Source organism: Astatotilapia calliptera, chromosome 16 (assembly GCF_900246225.1).
Source record: "Astatotilapia calliptera chromosome 16, fAstCal1.2, whole genome shotgun sequence".
Lineage (NCBI taxonomy): Eukaryota > Metazoa > Chordata > Actinopteri > Cichliformes > Cichlidae > Astatotilapia > Astatotilapia calliptera.
In genome coordinates this window covers 7,745,736-7,764,272 of record NC_039317.1, presented here as the reverse complement: position 1 = coordinate 7,764,272, position 18,537 = coordinate 7,745,736, and the positions used below count along the sequence as shown (strand labels likewise).

General features: G+C 40.1%; 1 protein-coding gene across 5 annotated transcripts in view; it reads right to left on the bottom strand.

Annotated features, from left to right (window-relative positions):
- Positions 1-18,537, bottom strand: part of LOC113007393 (radixin) — a 53,345-nt gene that overhangs the window by 25,626 nt on the left and 9,182 nt on the right. For all 5 annotated transcript variants that reach the window (XM_026143906.1, XM_026143909.1, XM_026143905.1 and 2 more), the window contains exon 2: positions 9,385-9,482. In XM_026143906.1, coding sequence (XP_025999691.1) covers positions 9,385-9,396 — 12 coding nt within the window. In that variant the 5' untranslated portion in view covers positions 9,397-9,482. The remainder of the gene's footprint in view (positions 1-9,384; positions 9,483-18,537) is intronic.

Sequence of the window (18,537 nt, the reverse complement as noted above, 5' to 3'; positions counted from 1 at the left end):
GCCATGTCTTCTTGCTGATAGCTGTTAACAGATAAAGCAGGCGGTCTCAGCAGTTTACTGACCACAGTCTATTCTGTTACTGTTGACTCACTCCAGCTGATAAAACTTAGAGAAACACATAACATCTTTTTGTTCCACATACACGCAGCAACAACAACGCTCAGGTCATGGCATCAAAATTAGATTTATGCAATCAGCTTGTCAGTTTTTCTACTGTCTATGTCATAAACTCATTATAGTCTATTCTAAACAGGACTCCCGTTAAGTACACACAAGTGTGCGCACTAACAGTCACATAGCTTGTTGTAGTCAGACAACATGTTGAAACACAGCTTGAACTTGTTACGACACAAACATGTTTAAAGTTAAATTGCTATGATAAATAAATACATTATTAATGTAAACTTTACAAAATTCATGAGTAAATTTCACAAGCACCGCTTTGAGTGATGGCACAGGAAGATCCCTTTGCTTTCACTTGGTCGACAACAAAAGTAGCTGTTTGTAGAAAATCATGCCTGACTGCAACATGACACCTCATGGATTTGTTTATGTTGATGTAGACTGTTAACAATATTAACCTTATGACGTCAATCCACATGATCAGCATGTCTCTGAGGACAGCTTCTTATGATATCTTGACTGACAGCCATTAATATGGGACCAGACACCATTACCACAAATGAACACTGGACTTTGCCTGGAGAATCAGGTTGTGACATTGACCAAACATGGAAATTCTCTAATGTAGCACAGACCAGTATAGAGTCCACATGACACTACTAGAAATAGTCTGTTTGGTATTCAGCTGCGAATTTAGAATTACCTGCACTAGGGCTTGAATCAAAACCAACACTCAGATCCTCTAATCGAACTAATTGTTCCCATGTTTGTTATTTCTGCTTTTTTGTTTGTTTGTTTGTTTGTTTTAACTTCTGTTAATACTTCCTCACTATGTACTGTCTGCTTCAAAGCACACTAGCATGTGTGTCGTCACACGGCTCCAGGCTTTAACATGCAAACATCATGGAGGAAAAGTCAAATACTGAGCTCTACTAGCTTGTACCAAATAAAAATTGTGTGCCTGTTATTTGGACATACTTTAGTAAAGACAACATCAAACAAAACAAAAAAACAAAAAAAAAAAAAGAAGAACACAGAAAACTGCGTAAGGTAACAGCGGCAATCTGTTACAACACTTGAAAAAAATCATATTATCGAAAAAATTTATATCTCCTAGCTTTAGGAATTGAGCAAGAACAGAAAACTATGGGGTTCATGTGGCTTTTTAAAGAAGGTTAAAGACAGTTTATTGTCCAATCTGGATACACGGGGCATCTGTCTTCTCAGGGGCATCTCTGTCAGGTATATAGAAAAGTAAAGGTCTGCAGGGCATGTGTGAAAACAGCCATGAAGAGAAAGATCCATAAAGTTGAGTGGAGCTACAGAGAGCAGAAATATTTATTTGCACTGCAGATGAGCTGAAACACTATATACTATATCAGTTTTTGTAATAAGATTCCATCTAAGGAGACTCTGGAGAAATGGATCCCGTGTGCCTGTAGCTCCAGTGTTTACCAGCATCCTCCAGTCCCTGCATGTTATTCATAACAAGTAGTGACAGCTAAATAGTAGGCTAGTGTGTACAGGCTCAGGCTGCCCACGCAATACAGCCCACCTGTTGACTGTTAGTGTGTGTGAGGGAGGAACACTCTCAGACAGCCATAATTAAAAGCTGTTGGTAGCTAAGCTGGTTAACAGAGGCTTTAAAGGCAACCGGGGGCTATGCTGCCACCTTCAGCGCTTCATCATCATGCATGATCTTTCCATTTATCTCATCTAACACCTGCCCTCTGTCAAGCTTCATCTCCTCACCTCTGCCTCACCCGTTTTCCATTCATCATTTTGCTTTCCTAGACCCATTGTTCTTCCACACCTCTTTTTATTCAGCACATTAATGACTAGTGTGTTTTGCTTCGGGTTTGTTCAAATGGCTGTTTGTATTTTCGCTCTCAAAGTCAGGTATTATGGATTCACAGTAAAAATCCATACATCAGCGCTGGGAAATTACACAGTAATGAGGGCTGATGCGGTCTTAAGTGGGAGAGGATAGCATGGAAGATCTCGCTTTGCCTGCAGTTATGCAGAGAAAAAAAACAATACATCCAAGCAAGAATAAAAAGTGAAGGGCAGCACAAATCTAATACTTTCCTCCAGCTCAGGAAACAGCGAGAAAATAAAAGGTGGATTTTTCTTCCTTCTCCCTCAAATTATTATTATACTTTGGTTACCATTGGTTACCAATACAAACAAAATTTGTGGTGGAGCCACAACATACAATTTTTTCCATCACATATATCCTTTATAGGGTCATCCCATATCATACCTTCTGTGATAACCAGTATGAATTTAGGCAGTATATAACAGTGTTCTGCAGCTATTTTGTGCTTCTACTTAAAACCTTCCAGTTAACAGTTTGTGCTTATATTTGACTTGTGCCGTGTCATTTGCAATACTACTGACAGAGCATTATATCACTATAATAAAATAAAGCTGCAGGCACCTTGTTTCATTAGATTTACACTTTATATGAGGCAGTATGCCATCAGTAACAAGGATGGAAAAGTAATCCTTCATTTACTTATAAATGCTGCTGCCTGAAAGCTGAGTGCCAATAAAAGCATTCAGTATTTTTTTTCCTACACTGTCAGAAATATAACTGCAAATTTTCTTAAAATGTAGTCTGTCAAATGTTGAGGCTATACTGCCCGCCTCTTACTGGTTTCTTTGTAAAACCTGATTGGTTGGCCCTACAGTAAGCTTCATTTGGTTGGCTGTGCGGCACAAACTAACCCCTGAGAAGGAGGCTCACTAACAGTCACAGCTGGGACAAATTAACATTGTTCAAAACCATGTGAAAGTGAGCGTTAACTATATTACTAATGGTAACATAATGGGGATTGGAAGGCCCCAGCTAATGTATTTCACTTATATCATGAAGTTCTTTATTATTTTATGTATAAATAAATGTATCAATATTGAGAATGTGTTTTCGAAAGTGTTAGATCTGAGTACTAATCAGTGGAGAGGCAGTGAGAATTTACTGTAAAGTAAGTTTGATGGATTTCTGATCAATACTATAGTAGTATTATTGTATTACTATTGTAGTAGTAATTCTTGTGAATTGCAAATAGATATACATCTCGCCACAGTGTTAGCTCATCAGTCTGTGGATGAGCTGAAAGTTATTTGAAACCATTATATGCATCAATTTTGAGAATTTTTTTTTACTTTTTGCCAGCTCACAATAAATGTGACACAAACTACCTGCCACTGGTGTCAGTCAACATCGTCAGTATTGGCCGATACAGATACTGTATATCAGTGCATCACTAATGATGACCATCAGTATGATGGCATCCAGCTTTGTCGAATGATTTTCCAGATTCTGGAAACTGGTTGCAGAGATTTCCTCCCATTCAGTCCCAGCAACATTAGAGAGGTCCATACATAAAACTGCTGAATGGAACCTTGCCGTTTTTACACCACACCAAGCTTCCATTGAAATACAACTGAATCGTTTGGATGGTTAAAATCACATCATACGATTATTTCTCCAAATCACTAAGTTGTAGATCACAATGAATAAAAGTTTACAATTAAAATGTTAATGTTTTATCTACAAATTTTGAAAATATAGCTGAAGCAGTGACTGAATGTAGGGTGGGGAGAGGAGGTGGAAGTAGTGCTGATCTTCACACCCTCCCTCTAATTAGATTTAGTGACTTGATAATTCCCATTATATAAATGAAAATGGCTGTGTAAAATATTTATAGCCTCCAGCGAGGGCTCACTGCCCCCTCTCTACAAGCCCCTGGCCCTCAGGGACACCAACGCCAGGAGGGGCAACATGTGCAAAACGCCGCAATAAATCAATAATGTACGATCCCCCGCTGCATCTCACACCCTAGATTAAAAGGCCTGATGCCTGCTCATTCCTACAAACACACACACACAGCAAACAAGTAAACAACACATTCTGCATTCACCCAGGCAGACATGTCGCTGAAACTTCAAATATTTTCATTAAAATGATCATCAAGTGAAATGAGTAGAGAGAAGTGGGTCTCTCTACAAACGCTGGCTTTGCGTGTGGCCTCTGTGAGCAGCTAAACTTTTGGCTTCGACCCGGCAGATGAGGATGGGTAAAACAAACATGTCGACTGTAATGATACACGATACGCACATCACAGTCAAGCCAGGCTCCGAACATCTGAAGTGTCAAAGTCTAACTGATCAAGACCTAAACCCGGCAACCTCGAAAGGGAGTCTTTTCCCTTTAATTCATTTTTTAATTTTAAGTGGGCAGCACACAATCAAACATGTGTCATAAATAATGACACATGCACACAGTATATTAAGGGTAGACATTTTTTTTAACCGATTTACTGCCATGGGACTGCAAGCCTCCACCAACTAGGGCTGTGCGATATGACCAAAATCTCATATCCCGATAAAGGAATTCTATCGTCCGATAACGATATAAATCACAAAAATGTAACAATCTCCAATCTCTGTAAATTCTGTGAATCTCGGGCAGCTCGACTTGTGTGAAGTGTTTCCAGCTGCGCGTCATGTAGCTGGAGTCGAATGTTTTAACCGATGCATGAAACGATACATTTTTAGACATAAGTTGTAACGGCCGCCGTTTTCTTTGTGAGTATTTATTACACGCCGTGCTGCGGGGAAAAGCCTGTTCTAACGTTTGAGTCTAAGGTTTATTTTTTAGCACCTGGCGGCTTTTTTTTTTTTTTTTTTTTAAATAATCTGCTCTTTCACGTGATTCATGTGAAAAATCTCAACAGGATCTTGAGCTTTATTGTGAAAGGTTTATGTGGAACATAAACAAGCGGACACGCGATGCTGTTACCGTCGTTGTTGCTAACGACAACGCATAAAAACAGGCGCTTGTCCGTCCCTAGTGTGGTTATATTAAATATAAGAGAAAGAGAGAACTTTAAGAAATTAATAAAACTACAGTGACCATCAAAACCATGAAAAAAATATTGCCGTAAACAGTTTATTTTGCGACACCACGAAACAAACGATAGCGTAATATGAAACGATAGACGTTTTTATATCGTCATCTGATATATATCGTTATATCGAACAGCCCTACCACAAACAAATCAAGCTTACATCATTGTCTAGACTCCTGATGGATATATGTACTGCAAGAAATAGAAGTTGGCATTGGCGGCCAAAGATTAATGTCTCTAAATGTAGAACAGTTTTAGCATTAAGAAATCACCAGAAAAGTGATTTTGCAGAACATAAGAAGTTTGTCAATTTCTGTTAAAAGCTGCATAAAAGTTCTTGGGATTTGAACAGTAATAACTTACATTATGCAAGGTCACATTCAGCTTGATCTCAGATGTTGCTTTAGTCTAGGGCTGCCACGATTAGTCGACTAGTCACAATTACGTCGACTATCAAAATCGTGGGCAGCTTATTTGGTAGTCGACGCATCGTTTGAAGCTTTGTAAGATCCCAAAAGACACAGGAATAAGTAGCAGGATTTAAGAGTGTAATAACGGACTGAAACAGAAGATGGCAGCACTGCATGTACAAGGATGCCAGCTGCCGTTAAACCCCGAAGAAGAAGAAGCAGTGTCTGGTATCGTAGCGGTGTCCAAATTCAGGAACCGCATCCTCCTGTGACTCCGACAAATGCGTCCTTCATTTCCCCAGATTTGAAGGATGGGTCGGGTGTATACTTCATGGCCCAACCTATCCAGAATTCACAGCGCAGCCCAGCTCAGTTTCCAACAATGGCGGAAGCTAGTTAGTTTTAATATTACTCTTATTATTCTTTCTGGGTCACAAAATAAACATTTAACATATTTTCAGGCGAGAATGTAGCTGTATAAACCTCAAATATCTGCTCAGTTTATCAAGACATCACATATTTTCAAAAGCGCTCCGACGTTTTCAGAGACGTCTGTTACCCACTAGCTCGATAGCTAGCGGGGGAAAGGCTCACCAGAACCCGTGAGAACACCGGACTCCCGGCAAATCATTTTTAAACCCACCGCCGTCTTTCGCTACTCAGGTTAAACATATATAAGTCACTTGATAACTTAAAAATGTTATTGTTTGGCTTTTTTCAGTATTTTATTTGTTCCTGAGTAAATCGGTTTGGCTGAGATTAAAGTTATAGTTTTTACACAGCTGAACAAACGTCAAGCAGACAGCTGATTATCAGAAGTGTGAGATGCTCGAGAATATACTCCGGTGTCCTGTTATATTTTAGATAGCAAGGAGTTTATTAAACTTCACAGAAACAATCTGCAAATTTCATTAAAATTTAATAAACTATCATCTTGTCTTTATTTTTAGTTAGCACAGACCTTAAACACTTAAAGCTGTAAGATAATGATAGTTATATAAGAGCAGATGCATGCTGGTGCAATAAGCTGTACGTTTGACGTTCAATGGATGCATGATCTGATTAGTCGACCAATTGCAAAAATAATCGGTAACTAGTCGACTATCAAAATAATCATTTGTGGCAGCCCTACTTTAGTTCAAGTGTCCTTATAGTCAAGATCCAACCAAATCCAAGCTCAAGGTTATTGTGAAGGTAGGGTGTGGTATTGTGTTTCATTATCAAGGTTATCTGATGAGGGAATATAAAATTCTCAGTCACAGTACAACATGTGAAAATGTGAGGAAAGAAAAAAGAAAATTTCATTTCAATTTCATTTCACTGTTTTTGAAGAATTCACCCTCTGTTTTTACAGCAATCAATTTCTGGGCTGCTTCCTAACACAGACTCGTTTTGTACAACCCCCTCTGACCTACATGAAAGAAGAAGGAAGGAAGCAGTCAGTAGCAGGGGTCGTCCATGTTGGGTTAGGGGTGTGTACTTGCCATTAAAACACTGCTTAAGGGAGGATTACGATCTAGTGCAAACTCACTTTGTAATGGCTTTCCTGGGGCTAGCTAGCTTATAGCCTGTCTTGCCTTTTGAGGGTCTTTCTTTGTGCCCCAACAGACAAATGCTTTGCAGACCTTTCGGGTCACCTCAATTGTTGATGCGTTTTTCCTGTCTACAGTTTCTTCTTTTGTTGCTTATTAGCTTGGAGCTGAAGGAGTCAGGCTAGCTTATGTGCTCAATGGTTATAGGTATGCCTTCAGGGGGAACTCAGCTTTAGCTTGTAATCCAAAGTGACATTTAAGCATTTTCAGGAAACCAGAATGCATAAATGAAGCAGTGAAAGGGCTGATGTGTTTACTATTCAACCGCTAGGCTTAATGTCAAAGTGCATTGTAATGTAACCAGAGTGGGAGTTCCCCTCAAGGGTAGCTTGGGTGTCGTTTTTCTAGACTGGAGGTGAACAAAGTGCCCATCACTCAGTCCTCTCCCAAATCCTCTTTTATCCCTTTGTTTTCACTCCCGATGGTCAATTTCAATAATCTGCACTTTCATTACAAATTTCTCCTTCACTCCTGCACCCCAATCCCCCATCTATCTGTCCATAGCGCTGTCTCCATCCTCCCACCACACAATTTCTCCAGCAATTCCCATCTGATCTGGCTCAGCACCATCTCTGATTGTTTCGCAGAGCTAACCTCTTTACGTAAGTATTCAAATTTGTTGTAAAAGCCTGTAACACTACCCCAAATTATTTCATATCACAAACCCTCCGAAGGCATCTTTATGGACAGGAACATTTTATCGTCTTCTGCTCTTCTGTCATTTTTATCCTTTTTCTTATGAGCCGTTTCATCATTTTGCATCTCTTCATCTTTCTATTCTATTACCTTGTGTCTCATGCTTCACCTCCCATCCTCTTGCTGCTTCTCCCCCACAATCTCCTCTTTCCAGGAATTGTGTCTGGCCTAATTCCCCATTACCGAGATTGATGGGCCAAGGGTTCAGTCCTGTCGCTCTCTGGCTCAAGAAAACCGTGTAAGCAGCCAGCGTGTACGTGCAGCAGGATCATAAAAGCCCCGTAACGTCCAGCTTCCTGCCCTTGCTTTAGTTTTTAATGATCACTATCTGCTCCATCTGTAATCTGCTTTGAACCCATTATTATTATTTGCTTGAGGTTTATAGCGATGCATTGAGCTGGTTCACCAAACTAAGGCTGGAAAACCACAATTGACTTTTACTAAACATCTGGTTCTGTTAGATCTTGGTTAGTATTTAAATCTGGAATAAAATTCTATATTTCTTCATAACCACCGCCTTTAATTTTGTTTATATCATGCTGAGGAGTTTACATTGAGTTTCTAAAGTAATATTAAAGTAATAGACAGAAAATACATCACAGCCATCAAAATATAATCCTGTTATTTAAGCGGCAGTGCAATCTCAGCCTCTACACGTTTGTGTCACAGCAAAATGAAAGCTCCCAGTGTCCTTCAGTTTAAAAATAGAGCAGAGAAAGCCCTCTTTGTGGGTTTTTTCCCCCTCAACAGACAGGACAATCCCACAAAGTGGACGACTGTTGTGCCTCTGTGCATGCGTGTGTTATCCCAAAACTCTGTGTTGTCCTACAAAGCATTACTTCTGACTAGTAGAGCTGAAAAGAAAGTCTAGACTCATGTAATTCATGTCACCAGTACTACTGCCTCCAGCTACACTTGAGGAAAAGGAAATGAACAATGGTTTCGGTTTTCCAACCAGAACCCAAAACCCATCCTGAGCTTACAGCCAACCATTTTTCTCTGACAGAAGCTTTAGCCTGAGTATTCAATGGAGGAAAAACCAAGAGCTCAGCAGATACTGTACATAAAATGATGATCCTCAGGTTGTGTGGTTAATATCTTCTTGAATCTTATATTTGTAAGAGACAAATTGACTCACTGTGATAAAAACAAACAAACTAATTGGTGTTTATGTGTGAAAGCCCCTGAAACTTCAAGGTTGTTCACATATACAGGAAACCTAAATTTTGCATTGTCTTTATTCTAGCCCCAGAAATCAGAAGTGTGCATAAGTGTGAAACAACCCAGACAAACCCACTGTCCAGCAAATGCATTAGCTGGGCAAATTTAGAGCTAATTGAATGGGCTGCCATCTTCTAACATCCTCAAGTCATTCATTTCTTTTATAATCATTTGCAAAATGCAAATCCAAACCTTCAGGAACCTTACATGCTGCTGACATGAGCAATTAGATCCTTGCTTTGCCCATAGCACAGAATTAAAAAAAAAAAAAAAAAAGATACAAACCTAAATCGATGCAACAACTCCCCCAAAACCCTGCAATCTGATGATTGGGAAAACCTTGCAGGACTTAAGAATAGCAATACAGGGAGTAACTATGACATGACTCTAGTAAGTCAACCATTCATTCCTGATGTAGGTACTAACCGGTTTGGGCATCTTTCTCCGCTCTCCTGTCCCCTGCTGCTGATGAAACAGAAAGAAGTCGTCCTCCGTCTTCCTGCCTCACTCCGGGGCACCAGCGCCTGAGACACAAAGCAACAATGAAAGCAAATGTCAACAAATAACAGAAAAAAACAACATAAGGTAGACGTAGCCCCAGGGCTCTGCTGTAGTGTGTTTCTTCTATATTTCTTGGTTCTCTTATAGTACAATTATACATTTGTGCTGAAGACAGAACAGTGCTATGATTAGAAAACAGAAAGATAAAAACAAAGGATCTGCTGATTGGGTTCATGCTGACAACAGTTTGCACTGCGTTTCCTTTCATTATACCAACCACTTCCTTACGTGGTAATTTTTCTAATATACACTTCACAGCCCTGTGACAGCTGGGATAGACTCCAGCTCCCCCACGACCCTGAATTAGATAGGTGGAAGACGATGGATAAACGGATGGATGGATGATTTCACAGCATCTGCTGTAACAGATAAACCTCCCACATTTTAGTCACACTGTGCATACATAAACTAACTGAATTCACATCTCCTCACTATAAATGTACATACCTAGTCATTTTTAATACTGCGGCTACAAAAACACTGCTGACACACACTCAATGCTAGAGCCCGACCAATACACGGGTCTAGTACTGCCACCTTGCAGCAACAGAGTTCTGGGTTCAGATACCCAGGCTTCTGAGGGTGGCCTTTCTGTGTGGGGTGTGCATGTGCTCCTTGTTCCTACGGGGTTTTCTCCAACTCAAGAATTTTTTTGCTCTCTAAAAGTCAGCAACTGAAGTGAGTTTCCTGGATGTACGCAAGGTGCTTTTCATTATGCTCAGGCATGTAAACTCCTCTTAGCAAGGATGTGTGAGAGCTATGAGGAAGCTGCCGAATGAGAAATCCTGTCATCAGTTAAGTGTAACGTGCTGCACGGCTGTATCAACAGAAAGGCCCAGACTGAATTCTGGATTCAAACCCAGAACCTTCTTGCTGTAAGGCATCAGTGCTACTTTCCACACCACCGTGTTCCTCTGAATTCCTACTGGTTAGGAAACTTCGTTGCAGACGAACAAGCTGTAGTCAGTTCACTACCATCTCTGCTGCTACGGTGCTGCATGCACTACTGCACATATTTATTTTTCCCCACTTTAAAACTTAGACCTTGTGTACAGATCGGTCTTCACTGGAGTTTCCTAACGACCTATATATTGATTTGAACTGTTATCTGGACAACTATATAGCACATAGTTGTCTAACAGTCTATCGCCTCTGTCAGTGCGCCCCAGGGCAGCTGTGGCTACAACGTAGCTTGCCATCGCCAGTGTGTGAATGTGTGTGTGAATGGGTGAATGACTGAATGTAGTGTAAAGCGCTTTGGGGTCCTATGGACTAGAAAAGCGCTATACAAATGCAGGCCATTTACCATTTATCAAACAATCTGTTACTGTTTAATCTGATGTTACAATTCTTTATTGTAACATATTTACTTTGTGTGTCTGACTATGTGATGTTTCATTACACCGCAGTCAGTCACACAATATAACTGTGTGACTGAACTGTTATATTACCTGTAAAGGTGGGATTAGGCCTCTTCAATAATCCTTTACGTACATCTCTTTCTAAACCATGTGTGCGCTGACTGAAAATAGCCCTGACAAAACAGATTTATCAGTTGCTGCAGGTTAATAAGGAATAAGGGGAAATGCAAACCTTTCCAAACAGAACACTGCTGACATGGTCACACTGTCAAAACAGGACAAACTGGCCATTTGATATAAGATTACGTCACAAAAATCACTGAACCACTATTAACTTCATGTTTTACTGCAAGTACGTTATGAAAAAGGGACAAACTAAACTAGCAACACTTAGCAAACAACCATACTGTACACACACAGATGTTACTGAGATCCTTTGACTACAGCAGAATTCCTCAGTGTTCAGATGAAGCTGTAACAGAGGAGCAGTCCTAAACTCAGCATAAAAAACAAATGAGAACCATAGAGTAGGTAGAGGACAGTGGTTAGTTATAGAGAAAATCAGGGAAAGAAAGAAGAAACAGAAACAAACCAGTAAGTGGGGACAAAACGGGTGGGGGTGGTGGGGGTTTACAAAGCCCTTTGCATGATCTCTATGACAAATCATAACTTGCTTACTGAGAAATGTTATGTTCTCTGGACAGTGTGGGTTTATCTAGTACATCTTGTTACCTAAAATGATTAGAATGTAAGGAGAGCAGTTAGTAGGTGTCCCGTAGGTGCCAGATCTTTGTGATGTGTGGGGCTAGAAATAGACCTTCCACAAGTGTCAGCACATAGCATTAAACCAGGCTCAGACACAGGCTTAGGCTCGGTCTGACAAGAAAAACAAAGTGAAAGATTTTGGTTCTCTAAATATCTCAGAGTTACTGGAAAGGTTTACACTAATTAATATGACCACAAGAAGCCATCCAAGAAGAATTATGGAAGAGTTCTTCATTTTGTTTTTATTTTCGAAATAATGATGGAAACTAGGTTTGGTTTGTAAACTGGGACAAATAAAACATTCAGTATGTCATAAAGATGGTGTTTAGATCTAAAAGAAATTGGTTTCAAAGTGTGTGTTCTCAAATTGACTTATCAGTGCAGTCAGCCTCTGCTATGCTTTGTTTGTCTAACTATTAGTGAGTGAATTTAAACAAACCTACGCCTCCAAGACTAAAAGAAAATTATTTTGAGGACTTCAGCCAAGAATTTACATGTCTCTGCATAAAACATTCTTTACAATAATCACATTTAAAGGATTAGGCTATTGAACAGAAAAAACAGTAAAAATTATTTAAAGAATAATTAACTTGGACAACTACATTGAACTGCTAACTAACCTCAGTTAAATACTTTACAGAAGTCACTGCAGATCCATTTAATGTGGTCAATAACTGCCCTACATATTTCCATCCTATTAGAAGGCTGGCAGAAGGATTTCTACATATTTGAATAGTCTTGAGGCAAACTGAAATTTTATAGTCACATCTGAGAGCATTGTAAATTTACAAATTCTCACTTTTAAAAAGTCCCTTTGATGTGTCAGAAAACTGTACAACATGACCTGCAAATCAATGCACTGCTCAGTCTCAGTCAAGCCTTCCATAATCACATCAGCGTCTTATGAGGCCCAAATCCTAAAGGTCTACCTGGCTCAGAATACATTTTCGTTCAAAGAGAGCTTTGGAAGCCAGATGAGCTTCTTTCTTCAGGTGCAGAAGCATCTCAACTAAGCCAAGATTGTAATACGAGTGACCTCTAGACTACCGCTTGAAATAGTACTTGTTAAAATAGGAAGATGTAGGACAGAATCATGTTTTAAATCATTATTCTAGAAGAAGAGTGAGCAAAACTAATATTACTGTTTGAAACACTGGCACCTTCAGAGGGCAGGAACATATTTAAGACTACTAAAGATTGATTGTACTGTCAGCAGTAGCAGCAGCTGTAGTTTGACCACATCAACTAGGACAATATGTCTGTGAAGGTTCTCAGTCATCCAGGTCATCGTAGTCAAAGGAGCTTGCAAAGAAAAGCGTCTGGACTTCTTTAAGTTGCTTGAAGACGTTTCACCTCTCATCCGAGAAGCTTCTTCAGTTCTAAGGTCAAATGGTGGAGAGTCCCAGATATAAACCTAGTGGGAGTGACCCCCCACAGAGGGACAAAAGGACCCCCTGATGATCCTCTAATCGCCTGAGCCAAGGTGGGAAACTGGGCGTGGGTCCCAATCAGCCAGAGTTTCGGGTGTGTTCATTGTGAAACCTGGCCCCACCTTATCATGCGAATTCCTGAGGTCAGATGGCCCAGGATGTGAGTGGGTGTTAAGGCGTCTGGGAAGGGATCTCAAAACTGGATTATAGATGGCAGAGAGTTGGTGTCGTAAACCCCCGCCTCTGTTCAAAGATGGTCGCTCACAGTGGACATAGATGGCTTCTTTCACTCCTCTTTCAAACCATCTGTCCTCTCTGTCCGCACGTTTTGAGTGCTTCCTTTACATGTGTGTCACACATGTAAAGGAAGCACTCAAAACGTGCGGCTATCCTAAATGGGCGTTCTTAAAGTCAGCAAAGAGGCACAGAAAAGAAGATCAGACACCAGCGAGGGAGGACAGACGCAACAACATTGTCATCCCCTATGTAGCCGGTGTATCAGAGAAACTCAGGAGAGTTTTCTCCAAGCATGACATCCCAGTGTATTTCAGACCCAGCAACACGCTCAGACAGAAACTGATTCACCCGAAAGACAAAACGCCAAAACACAGACTTAACAATGTGGTGTATGCTGTACAGTGCAGCGAGGAATGCTCAGACCTCTACATCGGAGAGACCAAACAGCCACTTCACAAGCGCATGGCACAACACAGAAGAGCCACCTCCACAGGACAAGACTCAGCAGTCCATCTGCATCTTAAGGATAAAGGACACTCTTTCGAGGATGCCAATGTTCACATTTTGGACAGAGAGGACAGATGGTTTGAAAGAGGAGTGAAAGAAGCATCTATGTCCACTGTGAGCGACCATCTTTGAACAGAGGCGGGGGTTTACGACACCAACTCTCTGCCATCTATAATCCAGTTTTGAGATCCCTTCCCAGACGCCTTAACGCCCACTCACATCCTGGGCCATCTGACCTCAGGAATTCGCATGATAAGGTGGGGCCAGGTTTCACAATGAACACACCCGAAACTCTGGCTGATTGGGACCCACGCCCAGTTTCACACCGTGGCTCAGTGGATTAGAGGATCATCAGGGGGTCCTTTTGTCCCTCTGTGGGGGGTCACTCCCACTAGGTTTATATCTGGGACTCTCCACCATTTGACCTTAGAACTGAAGAAGCTTCTCGGATGAGAGGTGAAACGTCTTCAAGCAACTTAAAGAAGTCCAGACGCTTTTCTTTGCAAGCTCCTTTGACAACTAGGACAATACTATTACTGACAGTTGTGACAGCAACTGAACGCACCCCCAAGCCAAAGTTTCATATCACAAAAAAGCTCTATTCCGACAGGACCAGTTTCAGGTTTCTATCACACAATACTGCTGAGTGAGGTCATCTTCTAGCAGGTAAATAGACTGAAAGAGCATCCAGTACAAAGGCTCAGTCACAATGCTAGAAGCCACCAAGTGAAAATCTGGCATTTTCAGTCCTGAGGAAAAATTCAGTATTCCACGTTTGGCAAGTGATTGATAGCATTGACATTGACTCCTTAAACCCCAATTACGCAGGCCTAGAGACAGGTCGGTGACCCCCGGTATCACAAAATCCCAAATGGAAACTAGCTGGTAATTGTATCTGCTTACCAGCTTTAAAGTAAAAGTTGCACCTTACCACTGCAACTTTTACTTTGAAGGCAAATGTTCCATTTCCAGTTTGCGTTGCACATTTTCAAGTTTCATTAAAGGTCAGAGAGGAAATGATGATGATATGGTCTGCATGTAAGTTGTAAGTTGGTGTCATCGATACAAACGGAGTGACCGCACAAGTCTGCTAGTGACACCATCTTTGCAACAGATTTCAACATTGAAAACATTAAAATAAAATAAAATTCAATCAATCGCCAGCTGGTCAGGAAATATACATTTTATCTTTAGTCACAGGAGGTCAATGTGTGGGTTTGCTGGTCAGTCACTAAGTCTGTGTGGCTAACTGAGGCTCACAGATAAATTGCCACTCAAACGTTTGGACACACCTTCCCATTTAATGGTTTTTCTTTATTTTTACTACTTTCTACATTGTAGATACATACCGAAGACATCAAATATATGAAGAAAGATATATGGAATTATGCAGCAAAGAAAAAAAAAAGATAAATCACTCTGTCTTATATTTTAGATTCCTGAAAGTAGCCACCCTTTGCCATGATGACAGCACTGTAAACTCTGAATGTGCTCTCAGTGAGCTTCATGATGTAGTCGCCTGAAATGGTTTCACTTCACAGGTGTGCCATGTCAGAGTTTATTTGCGTAATTTCTTGCCTTCTTAATGGGGTTGGGATCATCAATTGCATTGTGCAGAAGTCGGGTTTGTACACAGCTGACAACCCTGTTTGACAAATTTTAGATTTCATAAGTAAATAGACACAACAGTCCATCATGACTTTAAGAACTGAAGGTCAGTCAGTCCAGACAATTGCTAAAACGTTGAATGTGTCCCCAAGTGCAGTCGCAAAAACCATCAAATACTATGGCGAAACTGGCTCACATGAAGATTGCCCCAAGAAAGGACGACCAAGAGTCACCTCTGCTGCTGAGGATAAATCCATCCGAGTCACCAGACTCAGAAAACACAAGTTTCCAGCACCTCAGAGTAGAGCCCAGATAAATGTCACACAGAGTTCCAGTAGCATCTCTACATCAACTGTTCAGAGGAGACTGGTGTGAATCAGACCTTTACTGTATGGTCAGATAGCTGCTAAGAAACCACTACTAAGGAAAAGCAACAATCAGAAGAGTTTGTTTGGACCAAAAGACCCAAGGAATGGACATCTGATGAAAATCTTTGGTCTGATGAGTCCAAATTTGAGAGTTTTGGTTCGACCCACCGTGTCTTTTAGATAGTCACCGTGAAGCATAGAGGAGGAGGTGTAATGGTGAGGGTGCATTACTGGTGACACTGTTGGGGATTTATTCACAATTGATATCACATGGAACCAGCATGGCTACCCCAGCATCCAGCAGCGACATGCAATCCCATCCAGTTTGCATTTAGTTGGACCAACATTTATTTTTCAACAGGACAAAGATGTCAAACACATCTCCAGGCTGTGCAAAGGTTATTTGATCAAGAAGGAGAGTGATGGATTTCTGCACCAGATATCCTGACCTCCACAGTCACCTGACCCAGTCAAGATGGTTTGGGATGAGATGGACCGCAGAGTGAAGGCAAAAAGTCCAACCAGTGCTCAGCATCCCTGCGAACTCCTTCAAGAGTGTTGAAAACTATTTCAGGTGACGACCTCATGAAGGTCATCAAGAGAATGCCAAAAATGTGCAAAGCAGTGATCAAAGCAAAGGGTGGCTATTTTGAATAATCTAAATTATAAAACATGTTTTGAGTTGTTTCACTCTTTTTTTGTTTACTGCATTATTCCGTACGTGTTCATTCATAGTTTTGATGCCTTCAGTGAGAATCTACAATGTAAATAAAATAAAGGAAAATCATTATATAAGAAGGTGTGTCCAAACTTTTGACTGGTAGTGTACATTGGTTTCCTGATATCAGCTGATATTTGCCCATCAAAGATACATCAGGGTTTCCAGTTTGTGCCGATAAAAATCTTTTGTAATTAAGAAATTGTGTCATTTCATAATTTCTCCAGAAGAGAATGTTGATCTCCATTATCTACAATACTGCACTATCTATAGGACATGTAACTGAGTACACTTGCCTGTCCGGGATATATCTCTACCACTTTTGGGATAGGAACTGAAAGATGGTGAACTATGGTTAGGCAGGGTGGAGTCAGAGGAAACTCTAGTGTAGCTCGCAGTCATTATGTGGAAATCTAAAATCTTTTAATTACGTTTCGTATCATTTCGATGCCAATGACATTCAGCTTTATCCACCCTAGTCCATCTTATTTAACCCAGATTAGTATAAGCTTGCTAGCAATTACCTTGCTTTGAACACCAACAATGCTGAGACCATAATTATAGCTCCTTGTGAACTATAACCTAAAATGAGTCAGACTCGTACGTTTTTTGTTCAACGGCTAAGTCCAGCATTCAGAATCTTAGTGTAATATTTGATTCTTCTTTGGGGTTCGACTTGCATATAAAATCTTTGTCTCGATTCCTGTTTCTTTCATTTAAAGAACATTTCTAAACTGTGACTTATGTTCTCCTTAGTTGAAATGGAAAATAATGTTTATCGTTTTTGTTTTTTCATTTAGATTACTGTAATGGCCTGCTTACCAGCTTGGACAAAGTTTTACTTTCACACTTCCAAGCAATACAAAATGCTGCGGCCAGGCTAGTAACATCTTCTAGAAAGCAAGTCCACATCACTAGCATTCATACTCTTTACACTGGCTCCCAACAGGTTTACGATTCATTTTAAAATCCTTGTAATAACATACGAAATAAGTCACGGCCAAGGTCCAGATTATATACACTGCTCCTCACCATCTTCTCGGGTTCAGAATCTGTTAGTTGTTTGCTGTACACAACTAAAGACTGGGGAGAATGAGCCTTTAAGTCTGTGGGACCGAGGCAATGGAAGAGTCTACCGCCACAACTACGTCTAGTTGACTCTGTGGGTGCTTTTAAAAAGCAGTAAAAACTTTTAATAAAACAGGCTTTGTGTTGATTTTATTGGATTATTATTATTATTATTATTATTATTATTATTATTATTATTATTCATTTGTTTGTCTTTTAGAAATCTTTTTCTTAATTGTGTCTTATTTTATCTTTTTATTGGCTATTATGGCACTTAATGTTTTTAATTTTACTTTTTTTTGTGTAAAGCTCTTAATAAATGTTACTTACTTCCAATATTGGTTCTTAAGCATACCAGATATGCTGAAATTATATATTTATTGGACCTATGAATTATCTATATGCAAGTAGTGTATATGCACAAACTAACACCAGAACAGCCACTTAACTAGAGAGCTATGGAAATCACAAGATAGAAAGTACAGGTGATAGCAGGCTAGCAGCAACTGAACTTTCTAAATAACAGTGAGATTAATTATCTACCAAACAAACTCTGACAGCTGTTAACATACAGTGCAAACCAGATCCAACAGAGCTCTACTTGTGGTGGGAAGCACTGATATATAAATACTGACCAATTTGTATTGATGTTGGATTTTTTTAAGCACCCTAAAAACAGATATCAGTATCAGCACCACAAATGCATAAATAACTCAGACAGTTCCATCGCTCCTGCTGGCCTTAACAGCTTTTTCACTGGAAGCCCTATTACAATCAATGCAACAAATTCATTGTTGAAACCATTTTCAGCTGTAGGTAGGAAAGATGAGAAAGTGTCTCATAGATCTAAAATAACTTCATCCACAATTTAATAACAGCTAGACTGAACCAGAAGAAACTGAACCATTATCAGCATAAGTCCCTTGGCTGGAAAACTTAAATTTAAAGCAGGTAGA